This window comes from Staurois parvus, unplaced genomic scaffold (assembly GCF_062004578.1).
Source record: "Staurois parvus isolate SC_StPar_1 unplaced genomic scaffold, SC_StPar_1.0 ptg000694l, whole genome shotgun sequence".
Lineage (NCBI taxonomy): Eukaryota > Metazoa > Chordata > Amphibia > Anura > Ranidae > Staurois > Staurois parvus.
Window position 1 is genome coordinate 2,849,775 of NW_028318490.1, and position 19,617 is coordinate 2,869,391.

General features: G+C 40.9%; 2 protein-coding genes across 3 annotated transcripts in view; one reads left to right on the forward strand and one right to left on the reverse strand.

Moving 5' to 3' along the window:
• FERMT3 (FERM domain containing kindlin 3) overlaps nucleotides 1-1,926 on the forward strand; it is a 59,870-nt gene extending 57,944 nt beyond the window's left edge. The window contains exon 15 of the mRNA XM_089652810.1: nucleotides 1,068-1,926. Coding sequence (XP_089508936.1) covers nucleotides 1,068-1,247 — 180 coding nt within the window. The 3' untranslated portion in view covers nucleotides 1,248-1,926. The remainder of the gene's footprint in view (nucleotides 1-1,067) is intronic.
• Nucleotides 1,927-2,956: 1,030 nt separating this feature from the next.
• TRPT1 (tRNA phosphotransferase 1) overlaps nucleotides 2,957-19,617 on the reverse strand; it is a 31,834-nt gene continuing 15,173 nt past the window's right edge. For both annotated transcript variants that reach the window (XM_089652812.1, XM_089652811.1), the window contains 4 exons: nucleotides 17,787-17,955; nucleotides 15,359-15,415; nucleotides 11,508-11,618; nucleotides 2,957-7,823 (listed from right to left, as the gene is read on the reverse strand). In XM_089652812.1, the coding sequence (XP_089508938.1) occupies nucleotides 7,801-7,823; nucleotides 11,508-11,618; nucleotides 15,359-15,415; nucleotides 17,787-17,955 (360 nt within the window). In that variant the 3' untranslated portion in view covers nucleotides 2,957-7,800. The remainder of the gene's footprint in view (nucleotides 7,824-11,507; nucleotides 11,619-15,358; nucleotides 15,416-17,786; nucleotides 17,956-19,617) is intronic.

The window sequence follows — 19,617 nt, forward strand, 5'->3', positions numbered from 1 at the left end:
ATGTTAAAAAAATCTGAAGAATATATTTAAAAAATATATATTTCTAAAAATAGTCTGCATTTTTTTTAGCATAAAAAAAAGTAATTTTAACATATATTTTTACATATATTTGTAAATGCATTCCAAAAATGTAGATTTGTATTTTTAAAGACATACAGTATATTTGAAAATTTATTTTTAAAAATATTTTTCATATATTTTGTAATAAAAACACATCATTTCAGTGTGTGTGTGTGTGTGTGTGTGTGTGTGTGTGTGTGTGTGTGTGTGTGTGTGTGTGTGTGTGTGTGTGTGTGTGTGTGTGTACACATACATACACACATATGCATATATATACAAACTGTATTTATTTATTGAATATGGCCAACATTGTAGTATTTCAAATATATGCCAATATATTTTTCTTCCATATGGGAATGTAACTCAAAGAACCTCGATATGTCCTGTCAAGTTTTTATAGCGGACTGCATGCTAGTTGGGGGATTTCCCCTTATTTCCTGTCCTGGTTACAACACTGTTGTTGGCACAAGAAATTAGGGGAATTCTCCAACAGCAACATGAACAGCAATAAAAAAGAGGATGTAGGTCTTAGCTTTCCAAAATTACATAAATTTGCTTGCAGCCCCAATTTTATTGATGTTGAGTACCAGTTAAATATATTTACTTTCACTTCCTGGTGACAATAAAGTGAGAAATAAATTTTCTCCTCATGGACCGAAGCAATAAAAGACAGCCTTATAGAGGCTGAATAGAGCCTTATGTATAAATAGGTCCTCTTACTGTCCAGAAAGGAAACTACAGTAGGGATGAATATACAGTATGGAGCTACATGTATAATCCTGAAGAAGAGGAAAGGAAACAGTTTTACCAGCAACAACCGATAACATTCCAGCTGCTATTTTCGAATGTAGATTTAGAAAAAGATAGCCTTAGAGTGAAATTAAAAATGTTTTGGTTCTTTTGGGTAGTTCTACTATACTTTTATCCACTGTTTTTACATTGGCTTTCAAAGAAAAGCATTTGTCTGTAAGTGATTTATCTTGTTCTTTACATGGTCTGTCTTTCAGGTTTCCATTGAGTTCACCGAGAACATTAATGTTGCCTTTACTTGTGTGTCTGCTCCATGTAAAGTTGTCCATGAATACATAGGAGGTTACATCTTTATGTCTACACGAGCTAGAGATGGATCCAAGGGCCTCAATGAAGAGTTGTTCCATAAACTGACTGGTGGCCATGAAGCTTTATAATGTTTTTATATTGTTCCCCCAATAATCATCCAACCACATGCTTCTGTGTAAAATAATTAGAGCCCTTAAACAGTCCTAGATGACAATACATAGCAGCATTCCCCGCCCTATATTCTCTGTCATGGTCCAATGTTCTCTGATCTGGTGAAGCTGTAAAGCCCAGTATGTCTGATTACAATACTTGCTGTGGATGTAACTCTTAGAGCGCTAAGTTATAAATCCCTGGTCAGTGCTATGCTGCCTTGAACTTTTTTTTGGTTTCCACAGATCATTTATTTAGTCTTCTAGGCCATAGACACATGTTCTTTTCCAATGGAGCAGTAAAGACTGAAAGGTTAAGAAGCTGTCCAAGGCAGCATTACAAAACGATTGTAAAACACAGGTGCATCAGATATGGTAAAATGGTACTATAAGTATAAAAATAATTTCATGAGCTGCTTTTGGCTAGAGGATGATGTGGTAAAGAAACTGCAAGTAATCCAACTCAGCCTACGAGACAGTGAAGATAACCAATGCCAACCTTTTAAAATTACTTTTCTGCTGTACAGAGTCGATGAGAGATTTACCAGTTTACAATCTTCCAAATAACCCAAACACAGGATCATATTTACAGACATGAAAATGTGAAGTGCAGCGTTAAACAAATAATAAAATAATTACAGCATGATTACTAATATACAGTGTCAAAAATGAATGTCCATAAAACAGATGATGCAAAACAAGATAAAAAATAAAAAATGTGTTAAATTAATGTCCATCCACCACCATATAAATGTGCTTTTGCTTGTAGAAAAAAACAATTCCACTTTATGTATGCCGTCACCGTCACCCAGTGAATTTTAAACTCACCAGAAATGTTGGCTGCCACTTCAACAGCATAAACATCCATATGATTAAGCAGAAACAAGCATATCTTGACATGAAAATCGTTGCATACGTGTCATTCTGTCTGCCTGGACTCTGGTAAAATAAAGCTCACCAGGAGCAGAGAATATGCTTCCAATAGTGTAGTATTTATTGTGTATCAGGTGAGTACAAATGCATAAAATCAAAAAACATACATCAAAAAATTGCCAGCTTACATAAACAGCCGCTGCCGACCCAGGATCGCGAAGTCAGCACTGAAAACTCCCTCCGACGCGTTTCGTCCAATAATCATATGGGTGTTTATACTGTTGTAGTGGCAGCCAACATTTCTGGTGAGTTTGAAATTCCCTGGGAGACGGTGACGGCATACATAAAGTGAAAGTGTTTTTTTTCTACAAGCAAGAGCACTTTTATATGGTGGTGGATGGACATTAATTTAACACATTTTTTATCTTGGTTTGCACCATCTATTCTATGGACATTCATTTTTGACACTTTATATTAGTAATCATGCTGTAATTATTTTATTTGTTTAGCGCTGCACTGCACATTTTCAGTTATTTTTAAGTTTTTATACTACCTATTTGTGCCAGCTGATTTGTATCATTAGTCAGCGTGGATATATATTTTTTATATTTACAAACATACCGACATACCTGGGGTACTTGCATAAATATATAATATATGCTGTAATTGTACATCACCTGAATTTCTTATGTAAATTTATAATATGCTTTCACTGTTGGTTGAAGTGCACAACTCTTTGTCTATAATATTAAAGTGTGACTCTGCAAATAAGACTTTGATAACTGGAGAATGTAATGAATCATACTGTACAAAAGTTGCCAGAATAAAAAATAAATACATTTAATTATTTGTCTCCAGAGTCATTCATGATATAATAAATAGTGCGGAAAAACAATGCAATACTCATTTCCTAAAGGTACGCCTTTACACCATGTACGGAATCAGTCCAAGCTTCCGACATTTATTTACTATCAAGCAATACTAAACTTGGCTTGGAAAAGGGAAGATTTACTTGTCAATCAATATAAACAGTTTTAAGGATGAGGCCAACAACTCAATACCAGATGGATGTTCAACTCTTTGTTTAAGTTCTGAAGTGCTATGTAAACCGGAATAATTAGCATTAGACTGCATAGCTGAACTGTAATGATTTGTTTTTTGTTTACCCGGCCTCCACATGGATTACAACATAAAAGTATCATTTATTCTGCTACCATAAGTAGCACTCAGACAGTTATAGTGTTTTTTATTGCGAAAGCTACAGTATTGTTTGGTAGAGTGGTGTAAGGTTGAAACTTTCTTTTTTGATGTTTTTTGGCTGCTTGTTCCCCTGCTATTTGTCCTGGTGTCCATTGTTATCACGACAAAGTAATAGGAAATCAACATTTACAGTTATCACTGCAACAGGACTTAAGGGGAAATTTCTCATTGGGGATATCAGTTTTCATGCCCTAGTTCACATATATGCGGCCGTTCGTGTTTTGCACAGACACGAGAGCCCATTCATTTGAATGGACTCCCGTGCCCCGTGACACACAGGGAAGAAGTCCCTGCACTTCTTCTGAAAACACAGCCCACACAGGAACCGAGGTTCCCAGTACGGTTGTGTTTTCCAGTGCGGGCAGGGTGCCATTAGAACTAATGGCACCCGCCGTGAGTCCACATTTCTCTGTGCGGGTGGTGCGGCTGCACGGATTTTTTGTGTGGATCCGCAGCGGCACCACCCGCACAGATGTGAACCTTGCCTTAGAGGAGATTTCCTGTCACTTTGGAGAGATTTCCACTTACTTCCTCTTATGTTTTTGGAACAGGAAGTTCTCTCTATCCAATTGCAGGATGCCAGTCAGCTAACTCTCTATTCCAGGCCATGATTCATACGCACCAGTATCTTGTTCATCTTCCAAACACACATTAAATTAAAACAGCCTTTCTCAACCAGGGTGCCCAGGCACCCTGGGGTGCTTTGAGGTTTCCTCAGGGGTGCCTCGGCAAAATGTCTACAAATTGTCCAAAACTTGTATACAAGCCAGCTGGTGGAGCAAGCCTGCATTTTAGTTACACAAAGCCACAGGTTGTCATTGTGCGCCATTATGACCGTTTAGCTGCCGGTGTCCTGACAACCAATGACATCATCAGTTGATAAGGAAGATGTCAGCTGCCTGCACAGCATCCTACTTTGACCCTTCCCTGCCCTTCCCCATAAGCACAGGGGTCACATTAGCTCAGTGATGGAAAAAAACTGAGGAATAAAAACTAAGGGAGAAGAGAAACATTGGAATACTAGTCAGTACCAGTGTGCAAAAGTGTATTTGCTTTGGAAGAATAAATCATCTCCAATGTTGGGTGTCCAACATGTATGGATGTTGCTGCATTATATAAAACTATTAGAATATGTTTTCACATTTTAGAATGGGGTGCCTCCAGACTGTCCATAATTTTAAAGGGTGCCTTGACTGAAAAAAGGTTGAGAAACACTGAAGTAGAAACATGCCTGTCAAAACCACTAGCCTGAAAACAATGGAGAAGAGGAAAAGTTAGCTGCAGTTCCTGGAGGAGGTTTTGATGGCTGCCAATAGAGAACCATTCAAATATGATTAAACCCACATCATAAAAACGATCAATAAATGCTGTATTACATGCTGTTCATACTCAGTCAATATGGTGCTAGTTTTCTGTATTCTGCAAAAACCTGGCTGATCCTGCTGTTTTCTATCTCTCCCCTTCCGTTTCATGTCCCCAGTGCAATTGGGGATTTTGCAGAGCAGTGTTGGCAGCTACTGCCCATGTTCAGTTTTCAATGAGTTTTTATGCTGAGCATTTCCTCCCTATCACATCTGGGTAGCCCGTGTGATTATAGAGTCACACATGTGGGCATAAACACAGTGATAAATGCCAGCCCACTCTCCTTCCCTCCTACTCCATGCCCACTAACCAGCTAAACACTATGGGGGCGGGATATTACATCCTGATTGATGGAGGCTTCAGCTCCCTGTTATTCTAAGACACAGGCTGGAGGGGAGTGAAATCCACTCATACCATGTTATTGTCAAAAAATAATACATATTTAATTTCAATTATATATTTGTATAATGATTTAAAGCAATTTGTTGATATTACGGGTAGTTATTTATTTTTACTCTGTATCCCAAATACTTTTTTTTTTTAACATGTGACCAGCAGTAGAGGATTAGAAGCTCCTCCTGCCACTGTTTCCCTGCAGACAGACTGGGAAAGAGTTGGATCAAGTGACATCTGTATGTTGAATAGGCAAAAGTTACTTAGAGTCTTTTTTATTACAATAATTACACTGCCATCATCCATATACAGAAACAGAAGGGACAATGTAAAACAGTTTGTGCTTCATATCACTTTAAGGTTTACAAAAAATGAAGGAAGGGTGTAGAGCTGCGCTACCCTCCCCATGCCCCTACACCTTCAACCTGTGGTTCCCACCCACAAGGGGGGTCTATGCCAACTCCAGAAAGACCACAAGGGAAAAAATAATTGAAGCTGAGCATGGGTGTATTTGCAGAAACACATATACTGAAGGATTGGAGCTGCTCCTCGAAAGCCTGTTTCACAAGGGCTTCAGTTTGTATAAGAGCTGCGAGAAAAGCAAGCTTTTGCAAAGCTTTCAGCAAGCTTCAAGCAGCTTTCACTAAGCCTTTAAAACGCCCTTCAGCTTTGGTTTGGAAATGTTCAACACAGATCTTAGTGGGCATGCTGACTGCCACTTTAAACAAGCTGCTAGCAGGTGTCAGCAGGCTTTAAACAGGCTTCAAGTAGTGGTGAAGCTTGCTAGCAGCTTGTTTAAAGTGACAGTCAGCACTCCCATTAGGATCTGTGTTCAACATTTACAAACTGAAAGGTACTTTAAAAGCTTCTACAAAGATTGCTGTAAGCTCTGTAAATGCTTTGTAAAAGCATGCTGTTCACACTGCTCTTATACAAGCTGAAATCTGTGTAAAAGAAGCCTAAGTGTGCAGGTGAGAGGTGCAGCCATCTCTCAGTCAAAAGTCCTGAAGGATAACTCAGGAAAGTCTAGCTAACAGTAGGTCAGCCAGGCAACCTACATATTCATCAATGGCAGCAGCCAGTCTGTCAAGAAAGGTTTACTTTAAAGTGTTGTTTGATTTGGAGCCATGACCCAATGAGTGGATGGGCTTTTTTCAGTATACGGTACAGGGGCGAACTGACCGTTTGGAGACTCGGGCACTGCCCGAGGGCCCAGGGTCAGGAGGGGGCCCCATGAGATGCCTCTGGTACCTTTTTCATAGACTTTTTTGAGTTTGGGCAAGGACACAGGGACCCCATGATCCCCTATTGCCCGGGGGCCCCATGAGTTATCAGTCCGCCCCTGATACGGTATTTATGCTATACCGCTGCAATAAAATGACACAACTGAGGAAGTCCTCACCCTGTAATATCTCCCCCATCTAATGCATTGACTACAAGGAATGCAAGTGTCCCAGTCCTGGAACTGGAAGGTTTACACATTACGTATTCCCTCAGGCATTGTGCTTAGGACCTCTTTATAGCTGACAGATGGCAGACATTTGAAAATAAACCATAGTCAATAGATAGTTCTATAAAATAAGGGCCAGCTTGTTTTCTAAAAGTAAGTTACTAACATTTGTTTGTTTGTTAACATATCAGCATTCCACTCTGCCAATCCATCCACTGGCTTCCCATTGCCCAACGAATAAAATTCAAAACATTAACAATAACATATAAAACCATTTATAACTCTGCCCCCAATTGTATCACCAATCTTGTCTCCAAATATCACCCAAACCGTCCTCTCTTGCATGACCTCCTGCTCTCTAGCTCCCTTGTCTCCTCCTCCCATGCTCATCTCCAGGACTTCTCCAGAGCCTCCCCCATCCTCTGGAACTCTCTACCCCAATCTATCAGAATATCGACTACTCTGCCCACTTTTAGGCGATCTCTGAAAACCTATCTCTTCAGGGAAGCCTATCCTGCCCTCAGCTAATAACGGAATCTTCTATTCCTTCTACCAGTCCTTCCCCCACAGTTATTACCTTTTGTACAACCAGCCCCTCCCTCTTAGATTGTAAGCTCCAAGGAGCAGGGCCCTCCTATCCCTCTTGTATTGAACTGTATTGTTGCTGTATTGTCTCCCGTCATATTGTAAAGCGCTGAGCAAACTGCTGGCACTATATAAATCCTGTATAATACAAATAACAACAACTACAGTACATAGGTGGCAATCTAGATAAATAGAGCCTTGACGCCTTTTAAAAGGCTATTGCCATCCACATCAAAGGTAGTCATTATCACATTTTAGCTCCCACACCATGCTCTTCCTATATTTCTGGCACATGGAAGTTAGTTTTCAAACTTTGCCACTTTACTTATAGGGAACCTGTCAGAATAAAAATATTGAAGAGACCACTGGAGACTTAGATCTTAAAAGTGCAAGCCCTGGAGCTGCCAACCTGACCCTCACTAACAAAGCTCAGCTTTAAAGTATGTCAGCCTTAAATGGAAAAAGTTCATCCAGTACTCAGGAAAAATTGACCAATATTCTGTTTCCACTCTTATTCTGGTGGATCATTATTAAGTTTATGTTTGTTAATTAGGTGCAAATATACATAAAAGTAAAAAAAAAAAAGTATTTGGTAAAGGAGATTTTCTGTCATTCCAGTGGGAGTAGCTTTCCTGTGAAAGAACAAAAGAACACAAGTTTAATCAAGAACTTTTCATTACACCACTCTACTAATCAATGAAATATGGCAATGCACTCCATTAAAGTGGACCTATCCTGTGGCACTCCTTTTCAGTCGACAGTGGGCTGAAGCCCGCTGCCAGCTGACATCACTCAGCCAGTTCGTACCTGGGAAAGATCACAACTTCAAAGTCAGGATCCACCCCAGAGTCTGGAGCGACACCTGGCTCTGCCTGTCAGCAATCCACTGAGAGCCTGAGCCAGCCCTCCCCCTCCACAGCGCAGCACTCCAGTGAGTGCTGGAGGGGGAGGGAAGACAGCGGTGACTGGCAGTCATCGCTCTCTGCTCTGAGCGGCTGTGAGAACTCAGCGATCAGCGGTCATGTGATCGCTGAGTTCTCATACTTAGAGCCGGCGGGGGACGGATGCAGCATCGGACCAATACTGCATCCACCTAGGTAAGTATAATTGGGGGAAAAAAAAATAAGTCCATACTTCTCTTTAAGTATATGTTCACTTTGCCAATCTATATTTGTATTGTTACACTCTATAGGTGCTGTTAATTGTTATATTTTTAAGTAATTTTCAATAAACATTAAGGTATCCACAAAGATCATTCACAAGGTATTTTTTCAGTTGGCTATGAAAAACTATCCTTTTATGCCTCTGTTTTATGACAAGGGTCCAGGAAAAAAGAATGTTTCATGTGTGGGAATAGTAAATCCACTGACAATATGACTGTTTCAGTGTATATAAAGAATGGGGGGGGGGGGGTCATGTACTGCACATATCATATCTTCATTCAAACTTTATATGTGTCACCACACTCCTAAGTGTCTTGTAAAAATTACAGAAATTTCCCATCTAGTTTGTAGAAATACATTTTTATATCTACTATAGCCAAATATTCAGTGTGATAATCATAAGAAATGGGATAAGAGGTGTGTCTTCAGCAATCTGGGACAGGTTCATCAATGCATTTCATGTTCTACAAAGTTAGAATAGGTGCATTTTCTGCCATGATTAGCAGGAGGCATGGAATTGGCATATTAGGAAAATTAAATCCAGATTTAAAGAGACAGTGACCACTGAAAACATTAGATCATTTTTGTGCTGATTTTTACAAAATCTACCCATCACCGATATATTGAGGGGGTCTTGTATAAACTATGGGTAAACATACAGATTCAAAGCTTTGAACTCAAAAGGTAACAGCGAACAGCTCCTGTTCAGTACACAGTGGCCGATTTATAAAAATAAAAGAAAATATTGAATTGTTACCCAGAACAACTTAGCTTCTAGTAAAATATTTCTGGAAAAAAAAAGATGAAACCTGATTGGCTGATATAGGTGTATGCTCCAATCATGCTTCACTTTTTTGTGTTTTTTTTTTTTTTAATATATACAGTATGTGTCCTTAACAGAAGCAAAGCATTAGCAATAAACCTGATTGGCTAATATAGGTGTATGCGCCAATCATGCTTCACTTTTTTATTTTTTTTTAATATATACAGTATGTGTCCTTAACAGAAGCAAAGCATTAGCAATAATCCTGCAGTTTCTGTGTACAGAACCTTTATATTTATTTGGAAAACTGTCATACTTCCAATACACCAGTGGATGTCACTGTTGCCTAAATATAGTGACATATACTGCAAGGGAGGAAAAACAAAATTTAGTCTGACTTTTTAAAAGACCTGACTGTAGCAGCACCACATGACACATACTAATATAAAAAATGATAATATAAAATAAAAGACATTGAAAGCAGTTAAATACATACAATAAAATGTTTTAACAAACGGTTTGACACATTTCATAGTATTATGCAGATGTTCACCCTCTAGATGTCTCACTACCAGTCCAACTGGTCAGCTAAAATGGTATTTTCATAATTTTCCAAGGTATAAGAAAGTATTATCATAGTAAGTACTGTTACTGAATTACCAGTACTCACTATGATAATGGATTCCAATACCATTTTATCTGTTCAGTTGGAGTAGTAGTGAAGCATATGGAGGTTAAAAGAATGCATAATGCCTAGAAATGTCAAACAGATCACTTTTCTGAATGTTATTGCATTTTACTAGCTTTCAATAAAAATTAAGTAAAGCTTTGTGTGATGTTCGGCCTTGGTTTCAAAAGTTGCTATGTTTATGCGGATGTGGTATCTTGGTCACTACAACATGATTTGATCCAATTAAAAATTAGGATCTCTCTTAGGATGACCAGCTAAAATAACCATAAAAAATCTGTTTACAAGACGTGCCATTATATTATTCTTACCGGTTCTAGAGAACTGCAGTCTCCCATAGCTGACCTCCTTCTACAAATGCTTATTCTCTGGCTTTAAAGAAGAAATTCATAAATGCACTTTTTTTTTGCAAGTAAAAAATGTGCACTTATTTTTTTCTTAGGAGCCTGCAGAGCATTGCACCCGCAATCAGCAGATCACAGGTGCAAAGTCAGGCTTCTGCTGACTGCCAGCACAGCTGTCTGCTCATACCTCCCGTATAGGAAGACAGTTACTGAAGTCAAGGAAGTTCATTGACAACTACAAACTGTCAGCTGCAGTGGAAGATGGTACTTGTAGATCAGCGGGTGCAGGTAGAGGACTCCCCACATGCTGTCACAATGGAGGGACGGTGTTGGGGTGCTTTAATTATATGTTACACCTTAAATATGAGTATAACATGTCACTAAAGGTAAATTCTTAATTCAAACGTTCAGTAGTCCGTTATCAAAAACAGTCACGAAGTCCAAGTCACAATTTCAGATCTGCATACTTGTCAGTAATGCAAACGTATTTAAAGTGGTTGTAAACCCTCATATTTACCCATTGAAGTGGCAAGCCTCACTCAGGTGACATCCCCAAAGATTCAACAAATCCTCCTACGTAAAGTGAATCCTATTTATCTGCAGTCTTCTCTATAGTCCAAAGTCTCAAAGGCCAACATTTATACAGCTTGTCTGAGCTTTCAGAAAGCGGGGGGTGGGTTGCCAATGTTACATTTTGCAGAGCTCAGTGTGGAGAGCTCTGAAAGCTGATTGGAGAGAAGGGACACATTCCCTTCATACAGAACACAGGAACAGAGCTGAGGCTGTCAATCACAGGCTGTGTGCTGGAGCTCCATTCCCTGTTACCTTTTTACTTATAAAGAAGGGGAAGCCACTCACCATATTAAAAGTCCATGTTAGAATTTATTGAAGAATCAGGTGCACAGACTACCACCTGAAAGTTACAACTCTAGCGCATTTCACTTCTGCATAGACTCTACAACTAAACTCTGTGCAGGAATAAAACCAAGCTACCTACCTACCTAAAACAAGTTGTAACCTTCAGGTGGTACATTCCATGCACCAGATCCTTCAATTAATATTGGCATGGGCGTTTAATACTGTAAGGTGACCAGCTTCCCCTTCTTTATCTGTAAGTATTGAGTGGCTGTACATGTGGAGCAGTTTGTGGCCGTTGGGAGCTTGCCCTCGATGCTGGAAGTTTAGTGGACTGGTTTGCCTGGAGTGAAACGCTATACTTGGAGCACACTGGTGGTATTTTAGATGACTGTTTCACCATGTCAATCAGACTAGCATATTCAGAACTAGAGATCAGCATTGCCAACCTATGTATGTCCCTTAGCCCAGGTTTCCTTTACAGAAACTTCCAAGATACTTACTTTGAGGTCTAAGCTGGAGAACCTTTAGGAAATATTTAGGGAGAAGCACACCATCTACATTACCAGGTGTTAGCAGGACGTGGTTTGCAGACCAGAAGAACGGGATCTGATCTAAAAACAGAATTAAAGTATTTAGAAAAGCTTCAGGTTCAATACTGTCTAAAGTTGACAGCTTTCAGGAATCCTTGATGTCTCTGAGAAATGTTTACATTAAAAAAGAAACGTTTCCTGAGAAAAATATGGAAGGTTTCACTACAGCTATTATTTTCAAAATGTTATTTACTTGTCATGTGGACCCTCTGACTTTGAGTCATGGACATGCAGTGAATGCGAAGACAAAGGATTTCTGCAACACTGGATAGCCACTCCTCCATGTCGGTCCAAACTACCCACACCTCGCATACCTGTAGGAAGGGTGCTCACCCAGCTTGTATGCTGTATACTAGATAAAAGAGACGTCCCTGGCGGCAGCACTCCAATTCGATCCTCTTTATTGAATTAAATTATGGGCCCTCTTATAAATATATTTTATATATATATATATATATATATATATATATATATATATATACACACACACACAAACAGGGGTGTATTTACCACAAGGCAATTACGGCATTTGCCTAGGGATGCATTGTTTAGGGGGGCAGCACTAACCCCTGGAAGAAGGGACATATGCGGCATGGGGACCAGGTGGGATGTGAGAGAGGCTGCGGGCTGATTGATGGTGTATGCAAAGCCCAGCTGTCGTTCCTGGGGATGGCAAGAGCTGTGAAGGCGACTGTCTCTCTCTATAGCCGAGGGGGGTTAGTGGAAGGCTCCCTCAGGTGGGGGGTGCAGGTTAGGGGTGTTGTTGGTCACTGGCAGGCTCTCTCTGCCAGGGAGGGGAGGGGCGTCCAATTTTTGTGTTGTCTAGGGCAGCACAAAACTTTCATACACCACTATGTGTATATGTATATATATATATTATTGCAAGCAGTGCAAGTACCTGAATTTGACCTGGTATCGGCGTTGTGCAGTCCCTTTATAGCAAAGCTCAGACTGGCAGAATCAGAAGTAACAGAACGAACCAATCAGGTGCGCTGCAGTGCTCAGGTGCTAACAATGAACACGCTGATAGAAGAGAGAGTGGAGTTATGCAGAAATGAGATCATCACTGTGCTGCTTCTCTTTTCACTGTCCAGTCACAGGTTGAGAGGGACAAGACAAGTAAGTGACGGAGAAATAAGATCATCACTGTGCTGCTTCTCTTTTCACTGTCCAGTCACAGGTTGGCAGAGACAAGTCCAGTACCAGTAAGTGCTACTGAACTGCAGTAGAGAAAAATCATGTCTCCTGCCCTGCCTGGCAGGACTGTGCTATATGGAAGAGCTGTGTAAATCCCAGAACAGGATAGACAGAAATACAAGCTTGTGTGTGTGTGTGTATGTTTGTATGGGTGTTTTCAGGTCTTTCAAGTGTTTAGCTGTTTGCCTAGAGTTGAAATTAATAGCAGAACTCCAGAAAAAAAATAAGATGAAAAATAATAGTCCATTAAAGGTAAAATGCATTGTGATAAAACCAACTCCAATCTATGCATTCTTCCTACCCAGTATGCCACTAGATGTGCTCAGTCTGATGGTCAGCATCATTCAGCGCACTTCCTCTGAGCCCAGGTTGTCCTGTAATGGCCCAGCCTATGACAGGACAGTGAAAGTAGAAGCAGGACATTGATTAGCTAATCTGCCAGTCAGTCTACTTTCTCCTCCCTCCTACCAACATACGTCTTGTCAGAACATGATTGGCTCCTTGTACTGCTTCTTCCTCTCAGGCTCCAGCCCTACTGTACAGGTACTGCAAGAGGCTAATAACAGGTCAAAAATTAAGGTACCTATACTCATTACATTATTATTATTACTACAAAGGATTTATATAGTGCCAACAGTTTGTGTAGTGCTTTACAATACAAAGGGTTAAGTTAAGAGTTAAGAGGGCCCTGCTCATAAGAGGTTCAGCTTCAAACTAGAAGGCAAAACATTTTCTTTTGATAGAGTTAGGGAGGGTTAAAACCCCTGTAAGTTTTTTTTTTGTCATCTGTCCCATTGAGGAGATTTTTCTTCACTTCCTGTCCCACTGGAAGGAAGAAAGAGGAATTCCCTCCAAATGGATACTGGTACAGAGGACAAATAGAGAGGAAGAATATCCCTAATGACAGACAGAATAAAAGCCTGGCAAGTGTTCTCCTAATCCATCTCCCAAACCTAAAAAAAAAAAAAAGGGTTTGCCTTTAATTATACTTTAACCACTTCCAGTCCGGACACTTTCACCCCCTTCCTGTTCAGGCCAATTTTCAGCTTTCAGTGCTATCACACTTTGAATGACAACTGCGTGGTCATGCAACACTGTACTCATATGTATTATTTTTTAGCATTTTTTTGAGACAGATAAAACTTTATTTTGGTGGTATTTATTCACCACTGGGATTTAAATTTTTTTGCTATATAAATGGAAATGTCCAAACATTTTGAAAAAAAAAAGTGTTTTTCTTATAAAATGTTGCAAACAAATAATCTTTCTTCATACATCTTGGCCAACATGTATTCAGCTATCTTTTTAGTAAAAAAAAAAAAAAAACCCAAAATTAGTTTATAACCAAAAATTATATTTTTTCAAAAAAATTTTTTACAATTTTATTTTTTTATAATATTATTTTTTTTGTAACATACTGTCACTCTAGCAATACAGTGTCACCATAGTGATACTGTACTACTTGTGGGGGTGAAGAAGGCTGTAAAAGCAATAATTTCTCATTTTCTCTGACTTCATTTTTGCAGCCATTGAGAAATACTGTGCAAGCTGTGATTGGTCAGAGCTTGTCACATGGTACAAGGCTGTCGTGAATAGCCTTGTACCATGTGGCCTCTGTGATCATTCACAGATTTCACTAGTAGTAAGTAATGATGTCTGAAGTGACATCTTGCTTACTATTATTCATGTGATCACTGATTGGCCAATCAGTGATCACATGATTGGGACCTCACACAGAGGTCCCGTACAGCGATCGGTGTTCCGTTGTGTCCTCCAGACACAGCAGGGACCGGATTGCACAGGCAGGGAAGCGGGAGGACGTTTAGAAACGGCCACCCGCCCCTGCACTCCTCCCGTCCGGCTGTTTATGTACAGGTGCCGGACCTGAAGTGGTTAAGGTATTCACTTTGAATTGAACTATTCAGAATTAAAATTATTAACAAAGACTATCTAAACTTGTAAACATCTTATTAGAACCTCTGTTGGGTTTTTCTTGCTGTCTGGGTCCTTACTGGGGAAATTTCCCTTCACTTCTAGTTGTGGAGACCAGGGGTGGACTGACCATTTGGAAACACAGGCACTGCCCGAGGGCCCAGGGTCAGTAGGGGGCCCCATGAAATGCCCCTGGTACCTTTTATAGGCTTTTTTTGAGTGTGGGCAAGGGCACAGGGGCCCCATGATCCCCTATTGCCCGGGGGCCCCATAAGTTGTCAGTCCGCCCCTGGTGGAGACTGGTGTCACCTGTGACAGGAAATTTAAATAGACAGCAACAAAAACACTTTTAGCAGAGTGTGTGAAGCTTGGAGCCTCTGTCAGGTTCTGGTATTTTCTCTTAGTAATGTCTGTATAGCAATGATGTTTCTGTAAGACAACCCTCTGGGGAAACTAAAATCATACGTTGAGTCTTGTGTCAATGCTGGGAGATTTCTGCTCATTTCCTATCCCAGCAGGTAACTTCTTAATTTCCAAATCACTTAGGCTGTATGTTCAATGCCTGGAAAACCTTGCAGCTGACTAAATGAAAGCAAACAGTGCCTGTGTGAGAAGAGAAGAAGCAGACTCACCCGCTATTGCCTTTGGAAGGTCTATAAATATTGCTACTTCACAGTCCCTACGCATTCCTGCAAAGACACATAGCAACGGTTACATCAATTTACAACTCTCATGACATACTATATTCATGAACCAGTAAATACCCAACAATGAGAAATACCAGACACCACTTCCAGGGTGTCACTTTCTGGAGTGTCTATTACAGACTAGCAAAGCCCAGAATAGCTTGTACATAGTAACCAGCCATCCATTACCTGTGCAGTATGATACATAGAGATTAATTTACCCTCGTTGTATATATATACAAAGATTCAGGGAAAATAAATACAATTAGTTTCAATATAGAAAAAAGTTTTAACATCGATATAAGAATCTGTCATTTTTAGTCTGACTGTATTTCTTCAATTTTGTGAGAAAAAAAGTGAATTTTTTTTTAAAATCAGGATCTTTATCCTAAGTGAATTAAAATAAACAGGCGTTTCACATAAACACTATGGGAGAGATTTACTAAAACTGGTGCAAGAATCTTACGCAGCTGTGCGTGGTAGCCAATCAGCTAATCATTTCAGCTTGTTCAGTTAAAGTGTTACTAAACCCACAACAGTAAAATCAGTCTGTATATGCAGTAACACATACTTGTTATACTCACTGTGGAACCTAAGAGGTTCTGCATTGTGTAAAAAGGATGTTTGATCCTGTCTTCTCTGATCCTTCCCTTCTACTGTCCCCTATTCATCTCATCGCAAGCTGCACATGCTCAGTATTGCTAGAAAGTTTTTTATTTTGGATGTGGTCAGCACAGGGCCAATCAGCACCGTCCAGACAGAGGGCCAGGGGTCCTGCAGCCTCATAAGACAATCAGGGGAGAATGAAAACTCTACCTACAAGCTTTAACCAGTGCTCTGCTGGACACTGATAAAAGTCACAAGACTGCTCTAAACTGCTGATGAGAAAAGGTATTTAGCCATTTATATTTACTAAAATAATTGCATTTCCATGTTCTGTGTACTGTGGGAGACCAGATATAGTGAATGCAGTGTCCTGGGTTTAGTAGCATTTTAAGCTTTGACAAAAAAAACCTGGAAGCTGGATTGGTTTCTGTGCAGAGCTGCACCAGATATTGCACTCTCCAGTTTTAGTAAATCTCCCCCTATGCTTTGCTAGTAGCATTCATAATGGTAAATATTACATAATAGAAACCAACCACAACCTAGAGTTGGGAGTAAAAGGACTAGTTCAGGACTATTGGTAGAATTTCTAAGGCTGCTTTCAGACCAAAATCGCACAGTGTGACCGCATTGCGGCAGCAGTGCAGTGTACCTGCAGGTTTGGTGCCAGTTAGCTATGCTTTCCCATTCAGTTCTTTTCGGTCTCTTTTTGAAAGCATGTGGGTGAGTGCAGTGTGGTGCAGCAGCAGTAAACACACAGAGTAACTGCAGATAACAGAACTTGTTTTGAATTTACAGACAAAAAATACAAACTGTTCTGAACAGTAATGCAGAGCAGGGCAGGTCTAGTGTGCCCACAGTGTCTGTCACTGAGGGTGGAATGTGGCATGGCTGCTCTGTACCCAACTGGGAGGATACCATGACCCTATCCTGTCCCTACTTATCAGTTACCTTTCCCTAACACTATTCACTTTCCTTGACAGAAGGGTAACCTGTCCTTGCATTGTACACTCGGAAAATGTGTGCTAAAGCTGGGAGCCAGCATCTTAAATAGACCCTGCCTGACCCAAGGTGGCCGCCATAGTCACATGGGGTGGCAGAATTCATCCGGATCGCTTGCCAGTGACCCAAGAAACCATAGAGGAACAGGTTCCCGACTTCCTCTCCTCCTGCAATGTTGCTGTGGTTGAGATCTTGTAGGGACCTGCCTACAAGTGCACCAACGATGCAGTATGCAGTTCAATGGAAGGAGCCCCTGAAGACTGTACAGCCTTCAGCATGAAAGTGGCAGTCAGTGATGACCATATCTACTCCAGAAAACATACTCAGAATAGCAGAAATTACAGGTTTGTCTTCTTAGTATGACCTGCAGTCGTTCATAATAACCAATTAATAGCACAGTTGCGATAGGGTAGCCATAGACGTTTAATGACAACAATCTCATGTTTATGAAGAGGTCCTGACCCTGCTTAGCTCACTGCTATCACAGGAGACATTGATTTGGAAGATTGGAATGGATAACCAATCATCCCCTACGAGACAAGCTGTTTTGACAGCATATTGCCAGCATCACTCCTCTGGACACCCCCCCATTTTTGTTCATGTGCAAAAGAATAATTTGCTAAGCAGAACACTGCTGTTCATGGAGCCGCTGGCTGTTTCCTGTGCCTGAAGGCAGCTGGATTGTTCATACATGTTTGACCACTCTCAAAGGTCTATGGGGGGCTTCACTTTATACCAAGAAGAACAGCTGCTGCCATATATCACTCACCACTGATGACTTTGTCACCTTCTCCTGGGAGCTCAATGGTCAGGTGAATGTGTGTCCGGCTCATACGAGAGAGTCCGCTGTGAAGAATTGATGGCCAGTGATGGAGAAAAGTCCCATGTATTGCTTGTGGAGGAAGCTCTGTTCCCAGTGGGCTGAGATCCACCTCCACCTAAAAAAAAAAACCACGTACATAGCACATAAATATACTATATGTATACAGTGAAGGAACTAAGTATTGGATCCCCTGCTGATTTTGAATGTTTGCCCACTCACAAAGAAATGATCAGTCTAACAATCGAATGGTAGATGTATTGTAACACTGAGAGACAGAATAGCAACAAAAAATTCAAAAGAAATGCATATCTAATAAATTATGCACTGATTTGCATGTTCATGAGGGAAATAAGTATTTTATCCCCTATTATTCAGCAGGATTTCTGGCTACCAGGTGTCTTTCATACAGGTAACAAGCTGAGATTAGAAGCAGTCTCTTAAAGGGAGTGCTGCTAATCTCATTTTGTTACCTGTATAAAAGACACCTGTCCACAGGAGCAATCAAACAATCAGATTCCAAACTCTCCACCATGGCAAAGACCAAAGAGCTGTCCAAGGAAGTCAGGGACAAGATTGAAGACCTACACAAGGCTGGTCTGGGCTACCAAACTATCGCCAAGCAGCTTGGTGAGAAGGTGACAACAGTTGGTGCAATCATTCGCAAATGGAAGAAACAGAAAACCACTGTTAGAAGTATGTCATTACTATCAGTTAAAGCCGTAGTTTAGTCTGCCTATATTTTGCCTTCACGGATTCCTCTTTTACCCCTGACCAACATGCCAATTACATTTTTAAATAAAATATTTGTTTTCATTACACGCTTTACTTTATACCTAGTGATGTCATCACTGATTCCCTGTGCTTCTCTATACAAGGTAAGAAGATCATGGCTGGTTGGGGGGGAGCAGGATTCTGTATATAGCTTTCTGAAAACATCACAGCAGCCTCACTCAGTACGCCTTTCAAGAACCCTCAGCCCTAATTCAAGCAGCAGGCTGGATCCTGGGAGGAGTTATGCAAGTATCAAAATACCTTGATGGGTGGATGATAGTCTGTAGAAGTGGGCATTTCTATGCAGGCTGGATTTGCCTGCAGACCACTTTAGGTAACACGCAAGCAGGGGCGGACTGACCATTCGAGCACTCAGGCACTGCCCGAGGGCCCGGGGTCAGTAGGGGGCCCCATGAAATGCCCCCCTGGTACCTTTTTATAGGCTTTTTTGTGTGTGCTTTTAGTGTGGGCAAGGACACAAGGGCCCCATGAACCTCTATTGCCCTGGGACCCCATGGGTTGTCAGTCCACCCCTGCACACAAGTGATGCTAAACCTTTAATATTGAAAAAAATGTAAATTCAAAAAATGAAAGCTTGGTGCTATCTAACTTGCTGCTGCTTCTAATGCAGCAATGGGCAAACTACGGCCCTCGGGCCGTATACGGCCCGGCGGACCTTTTAATCCGGCCCGCGGAGCTAGGCTCCCGCTAGGCTCCTCTCACAGTTCGCCCTGAAGACCGGTGTAGCATGAAAATCTGTCTCCTATGAGGATCTGTCTCCTCGACGTATCTGCGCATGTGCCGGAGATCGCCGATCGGCTGCTAATGCCTGAAACTGGCACATGCGCAAATACGTCGAGGGGGACAGATCCTCATAGGAGACAGATTTTCATGCTACACCAGAACGGCGCGGGAACACGGCGAGAGGAACGCGCGGAGCAAAGGTAAGTGAATTGACACAGGGGGGACTTGGGGACTTAATATGGGGAATGAATTAATAGGGGGG